The sequence below is a fragment of the Chanodichthys erythropterus genome, chromosome 5 (assembly GCF_024489055.1).
Source record: "Chanodichthys erythropterus isolate Z2021 chromosome 5, ASM2448905v1, whole genome shotgun sequence".
Lineage (NCBI taxonomy): Eukaryota > Metazoa > Chordata > Actinopteri > Cypriniformes > Xenocyprididae > Chanodichthys > Chanodichthys erythropterus.
This window is the reverse complement of record NC_090225.1, coordinates 25,980,185-25,987,639: the sequence shown is the minus strand read 5'-3', so window position 1 is coordinate 25,987,639 and position 7,455 is coordinate 25,980,185. Positions and strand designations below refer to the sequence as shown.

General features: G+C 36.6%; 1 protein-coding gene across 1 annotated transcript in view; it reads right to left on the bottom strand.

Moving 5' to 3' along the window:
- Positions 1-1,798: 1,798 nt before the first annotated feature.
- The window catches only part of micu1 (mitochondrial calcium uptake 1), a 103,970-nt gene continuing 98,313 nt past the window's right edge, over positions 1,799-7,455 (bottom strand). Inside the window, exons 11-12 of the mRNA XM_067386718.1 lie at positions 4,386-4,475; positions 1,799-2,544 (exon numbers count right to left, since the gene is read on the bottom strand). Coding sequence (XP_067242819.1) covers positions 2,381-2,544; positions 4,386-4,475 — 254 coding nt within the window. The 3' untranslated portion in view covers positions 1,799-2,380. The remainder of the gene's footprint in view (positions 2,545-4,385; positions 4,476-7,455) is intronic.

Here is a 7,455-nt window from a genome sequence, read left to right as displayed (position 1 = left end):
TATGTATAAATTAATAAACACTTGTATCTTTATACAAATACAGTGATCAATAAATTGTTGTTCATTGTTAGTTCGTTTCACTGTGCAAAGGGTAAGTTCACCCAAAAATGAAAATTCTGTCATTAATTACTCACCCTCATGTCGTTCCAAACCCACAAGTCCTTCGTTCATCTTCAGAACACAAATGAAGATATTTTTGATGAAATCCGATACATTTTTTTTATCTCCTATGCAGATGACGCAGTGCAGCGCTTCTGTGTTACATCCGAACGGCGGCTCGGTATTGGCCGACACTGTTCATGTGAGCAGCACGACGCATGCGTGTGATGATTACGCAGGAGCCGGCCAATACAGAGTCGGCGTTCTGTAATGTGTCATCAATGTAAAACTGCATAGGACAATGACAGGGTAGAGAGGAAATTGTTGAATAAAGTCATTATTTTTGTTTTGTTTTTGCACACAAAAATTATCCTCGTCACTTCATAACATTAAGGTAGAACCACTGTAGTCACTTCTCTGGACCTTGAATGTGGTAATTTTGTTGCTTTCTATGGGATATTACAAAACCCCCCCCCAAAAAAACCCTCAGATTTCATCAAAAACATCTTAGTTTGTGTTCCGAAGATGAACGAAAGTCTTACGGGTTTGGACTTAATGATACAAATTTTTGGGTGAACTAACCCTTTAACTAGTTTTTATTGAACAATAATGAAACTGCTCTTCATACTGTCAGTTGTCAGTGTTTTTGATTCCAAAATCACCCCTTTAACTGCTAGTTGATCACACCATTTATTTTATTACAGTCTTTTCTTAGTGGCAGAGTTTTAGCAGCTGACTTCAAGAACAAAGGCTTCAACTTTTTGAAGTTGAATGTTTGTTTTGAAAACTTATTTCTGACCTTTTTTTTTTCTCACTTCTTTGCATTACTTCCTTAAACGCTTCGTTAATGAAGTGTGAAAGCCAACGGACACATCTGCAGGATGCTGCATTAATGCAACAGAAAGAGTCAACCCCCAGATCTCTTTATCTAACCAGTTCTGCTGTGACTTTAATACGTTTTTTTTTGTTTTGTTTTTTTTTTAATCACAGATCTATGACAGATAGTGACTTGACTTGATTGTGTGATGATGAAAGAGGCTCATGGGTATGTCCTTACATTAGCTCAGAGAAGGGCTGTAGTTACTCAGGAGGGGCACATGCTAATTCACCTCAGATAAATTTAAAGATAAAACAGATAAAACACTACTCATACTTCAGCAACATGAAATTAAATAATATGCTGCTTAAAACCACACACGCCTCACTTTCACCTCTAAGTGTCTGCTTGAATTATGGCTTTTATTCATAAAAATAAAAATATGCAGTCGGCTGAACTGAGATTTTTATAGTTTCATGGGTCTGCATTAGGTTCTAACAGTGAAATATTTTCCCATTAGATCTTTGAACGCAAAATAGTTCCAGTAGCAAATATACATTTTATTATTTTGTCCTCTAAATACATTGTGTATTCGAACTTAAATTCTGATTGAATGAGCCACATTCAAAGTCATTGTAAAATGCTGATAAACACACGTACGCATACGTTATATTAATCAGTTACATAAGCAGCCTACAGCTAATGAAGTATAATATATTTATTGTGAGGGGTGTTCTTGGAAAACAATTTTTGTGTGTCCAAGTATTAGTGTATGTATGTAAGACACCGTCTACTTTTTTTGATCGTTGGAAGAATTTAAGCCATGAGCCATCCTCAAACCCACTTATATTATTAAATAACACAAACACACCATAATTTCAGTACTGTAAAATGTTTTAATAATATAATTCTTTCAGCATCACTCTTATAAAGTCATTCAACAATGAGATTTTCAAAATAACGCGGTTTATAGTACAATGGAAACTGCTTCTTGTCAGCTGGATGCCACTAATTCAGTCTATAGTGGAGACTGGGACACACGGACACCTTTGAGAACAGGAGTGCAAAATAGGGAGCTTTTTGCTTAATAAGTAATGAGTGTTTAAAAAGTCAAAGTTGAATATATCATATGAATTATCTGAGTCCCAACATTCATTTCAGATAGGAACTCATGGCACTCGAGGATGACCTCTCACTGTTGTTTTCACATGCCAGTTACATTCTAGTGTATGTAGAATTGTGCATCCAACTCGAAAACTTGCAAATAGCAAGAAATAAATAAAAGATAGCAAGCTCTGTCTGGATGTTGAGAAGAGTTGCAGGTGGACACAGAAGGGCCGAATGCACGAGCAGTAGTCATTGTAGCAAGCGTGTTATCAGATGTGCCTTCCAAAGGAGTTTATCCTTTAATGATTAATTATACCCCATATGGAGCTCAACATGAGGGGATGGCCGTCTCAGCAGTTACTGCTGTTTCGGCATGGCAAAGTCCCAGGCAGTATCCTGGGCGCACTTCCACATGGCGCGCACCAGCCGGGTGAAACCCATATCCTTGGGCTTCTCCAGCCCACGCATCAGCCGCTGTTTCATGATGGCAATAAACTCCTTATTACTCAGCTCCCCATTTCCTAAAAAAAAAAAAAGCGAATGAAATAGAGTGTGAGAGAAATATGATGGGTAATTATCACCGTCAGTGGCACCAAACACCATATGCTTATCAACCCTCAGCAGAATTCAAAGTACTGATTCAGCGGGTCCGGTGTAATTGTACTTGTAAAATTGCTTCCATACCACAATATGATAACTAATTTACAACATTTGTTGTCTAAATACCACCACACAAAGAAACACAGACAGATCCAGATTGGAGATATTTCATGATTAAAGACAAACAAAAATACATCCAGAAATAAAAATAAAAATGAGTTAGCAAAACCTAAAACTATAAATATGCAGTAAAATATCAATGAAAACTCAAAATTAAACAGAAGTTATTAGTTACTATTAACTAGTTGCATATTACGAGGATATTGGCTGTTCATTAGTACTTATAAAGCACATATTAATGCCTTATTCTGCATGACCATATTCTACATCTCTTAACTCTACCCAATAGTTAGTAGTTAATAGTTATAGTTAGAATTGGACCCTAATGTGACCAACGTTTTTGTATTCTGACAGTGTCAAGACTGAATTTAGACTATCGGTATATTCCATAATATAACAAAACACAACAAACCAAAACACAAAACAAAACAAACAAAATGAAAGCACAAAACCGAACACAAAACAAAAATTAGCCAAAACAAAACCAAAACACAAAAACAAACAAAATGAAAATTCAAAACAAAAAACAACACAACAAACCAAAGCACAAAAACAAACAAAATGAAAAAAAAAACAAAACCGAACACAAAACAAAAGCAAAACAAAGTCAAACACAAAACAAGAAAAAAAAATAGCCAAAACAAAACTAAACAGAAAACTAAAACAAGCAACAAACCTAAGAATAAAACAAACAAAATAGGGCTGCACGATTAATCGCATGCGATTGTCATGCGTGTCTCATCAGTAAAGCCGGTTCTGTGATTAGCGGTAAATGTCCATCACCTGCTTTCAAATGGAGCGGCACTTAATATACAGAGCCGTAGTTCGCGGACAAGCTACGCAATATTGTGTTCATAATCGAAGGCGATTCATCTGCGATTATGAACGCGATATTGCGTAGCTTGTCCGCGAACTACGGCTCTGTATATTAAGTGCCGCTCCATTTGAAAGCAGGTGATGGACATTTACCGCTAATCACAGAACCGGCTTTACTGATGAGACACGCATGACAATCGCATGCGATTAATCGTGCAGCCCTAAAACAAAATGAAAGCACAAAACAAAATCAAACACAACACATAACAAAAAAATAAATAAATACAAAATAGCCAAAACAAAACCAAACACAAAACAAAAGCAAAACACAAACCTAAGAACAAAAACAAAATGAAAGCACAAAAGCAAAACAACAAAACTATATAAAACCAAACACAAAAACACAAACAGGGTTGCCAGGTCTCCACAACAAAACTAGCCCAATAGGTTGGAATGAACTTTAATCCGCTGGGGAAAAAAATAAATCAACCCATGGCAACAATTTAAATGGACTTGGCTACACTAAAACCAAACCAAAACAAAACACCCAATTTGATAAGAAGTGCTCATTTGACAAGATACAACTATTTATGAACATTTAAAACTAACTGAAACTGAAAATCAAAACACAGTGATATAATATAATGACTGATATAATTGTTATATTTAAAACATTTAAGACTAAATAATGCATTTTGTTTCTATAACGCTGAGGTGATTAAACAGTGTGATGTTACTACAAAAGTAGGTATCAGTACCTGTCCTCAGTCTCAAACAATGATATAACTGCAATTCAAAGATGAACCTTATACACACACAAACTCACCATCACAGTCGAACAGCGCAAACACCACATCACACACATGGTCGGACAGCTCTACCTTGGCCACAGTGCGGGCGACCTGCTTCATGGTGGCTGTAGAGAGAGAGGGAGAGAGAGAGAGACTAAACGAAAAGAGTACAGTGATGAATGAAGAGAGAACCGGAGCTTTTACAAACAGTGTCTGAGCTTGATTACTGGGTATTGGGTGGTGTCTTGGTGGGCTTGATCAATACTGGACTCAGCATTCATTCCCTGCTGAGGACATCTCACCAAATAGGAAAAGAGAAAGATGGATCGAAACAGAAGAGGAGGGTGAACTGACTGCAGGATGAAGCTGAAGTCTAGTAGATAGAGTTGTGTAGTATTGTCCACCCCTAATTAATGTCATTTAGAGTTTTTTCGCAGAAGGATCAGGTTACATTGGATTTGTCATTATTTACTCAAATCATAATATGATAATTACTAAGACTGTCAAGAATTACTATTAACACATAATTAAATAAAAAATACGCCACCCTCCAAAGTCGGCAAATATGAATCTTGCAAAATGACTGACAGACAGCATTTCTTATCCAACCCTTTTTGACCTTTTTTTTTTTTTTTTGGCTGTTGACAGTCTAGCGCTGTCACTGAGACAGGAGTGATATCTCATGACACCCATTTCAATGATATCTGTCAGGAAGTAGGGACATTTTTGCTCTGTTCCAGAACCTGACCTGCCTTCATAAGCAGCATTTTAAGGCATAATAAGTGGTTTCCATCCACCTATTTTTATGCGCATTTAGGGATACTATATTAAAAAAAAATGTGCATAAATTCTAAAAATGCGTATAAATAATGCATTCGGATGCATTTTTTTTCTGCTAAGAAGACATGCACATAAACTACGATTGTAACACATTTACCGAATAAATCCCTCGATGCACAACAAAAACTCAAATGACTTTGGATTGCTTGTTTTGAAATGCCTGAGCCAAAGTATGTCATCAGAATGATTTGGTTTAATTCTCTCCCAGAAGCATTTTATAAACACCAGCATCCGAATGCAAGATAATGTGACAGCCTGGTGCTCCTGGGGACCCTCTGTCCTGCATAGTTTAGTTCGTACCTGCTTTAACACACCTGCATGTGATTTTTTGCCTGTTGAAGACTTCTGGATTATTTTATTATTATTAAACCTTTATTTAACCAGGAAATAAAACTCCTGAGATTTAAAATCTCTTTCACAAGAGGGTCCTGGCCAAGACAGGCAGCACATTTAGTTGAACATATAACAAATACATTCATTTACATATACAGAAATACACAAAATCACTCAAAAACAATTACAATCAAATGACTCAGAAATTAGATCCTTTAAAATACCCTTAAAATCATTTAGTGATACCAACTCTTTTAATTTTAGTCAATTTATCAATCAGACACCCTACTATTATGAACAATTCTGTTCATAATTATGAAATGTGTTGTTTTGCACATCCCTAGTAGTTAGGGTGACCATATTTCTCATGTTAGAATACGGGACAGGTGAGCAAAGGGTTGCCAATATGACCATTTTATTTTTAATATGAGAAATTTTATTGTTACAATGCGAATTCCGGAAAAGTACTTTTGATGATGTTATGCACTGTAGATGATGAGATTTGCAAAGCCTTTTCAAATTTAAAGTTCATTTAAAACTTTTAAATGAGCTCATTTGAAATTTGATGCCTGATACAGGTCTCAAAAAAAGTTGGCACAGGGGGCAACAAATGACTGAAAAAGCAAGAAATTTTGAAAAGATTCAGCTGGGAGAACATCTAGCAACTAATTAAGTTCATTGATATCAGTCTTTAACATGATTAGCTATAAAAGGGATGTCTTAGAGAGGCAGAGTCTCTCAGAAGTAAAAATGGGCAATCTGTAAAAGAGTGCATAAAAAGATTGTGGAATACTTTAAAAACAATGTTCCTCAACATCAAATTGCAAAGGCTTTGCAAATCTCATCATCTACAGTGCATAACATCATCAAAAGTTTCAGAGAATCTGGAGAAATCTATGTGTGTAAGGGACTATTAGGCCCTCAGACGACACTGCATCAGTCATCGACATGACTGTGTCAATGACATTACTAAATTGGCCCAGGAATACTTCCAGAAACCACTGTTGGTAAACACAATCCGCCGTGCCATCTGCAGATGCCAACTAAAACTCTATCATGCAAAAAGGAAGCCATATGTGAACATGGTCCAGAAGCGCCGTTGTGTCCTGTGGGCCAAGGCTCATTTAAAATGGACTGTTTCAAAGTGGAAAAGTGTTCTATGGTCAAACGAGACCAAATTTTTTACATTCTTGTTGGAAATCACAGACGCTGTGTCCTCCAGGCTAAAGAGGAGGGAGACCTTCCAGCGTGTTATCTCTGATGGTCTGGGGGTGCATAAGTGCATATGGTATGGGCAGCTTGCAGTTTTGGAAGGAACTATAAATGCTGAAAGGTTTATAAAGGTTTTAGAGCAACATATGCTCCCCTCCAGACGATGTTTATTTCAGGGAAGGTCTTGTGTATTTCAGCAGGACAATGCAAAACCACATCCTTCAGCTATTACAACAGCATGGCTTCGTTGTAGAAAAGCCCTGGTGCTGAATTGGACTGCCTGCAGTCCAGATCTTTCACCTATAGAGAACATTAGGTGCATCATTAAACTAAAAATACGTCAAAGATGACCATGAACTCTTCAGCAGCTGGAAACCTATATCAGACAAGAATGGGACCAAATTCTAACACCAAAACTCCAGAAACTCATAACCTCAATGCCCAGACGTCTTCAAACTGTTTTGAAAAGAAGAGGAGATGCTACACCATGGTAAACATGCCCCTGTCCCTACTATTTTGAGACCTGTAGCAGGCATCAAATTTTAAATGAGCTCATTTAGTGTAAAATTTCTCCCTTTAAACATTTGTTATGTTATCTATGGTCTATTATGAAGAAAATGTGATTTGAAAGTCTTTTGGTTTTCTTTTTATTAAAATTTTAAAAAACGTCCCAACTTTTCTGGAATTCAAGTTGATTTGCAAACAATACGACAAATACAA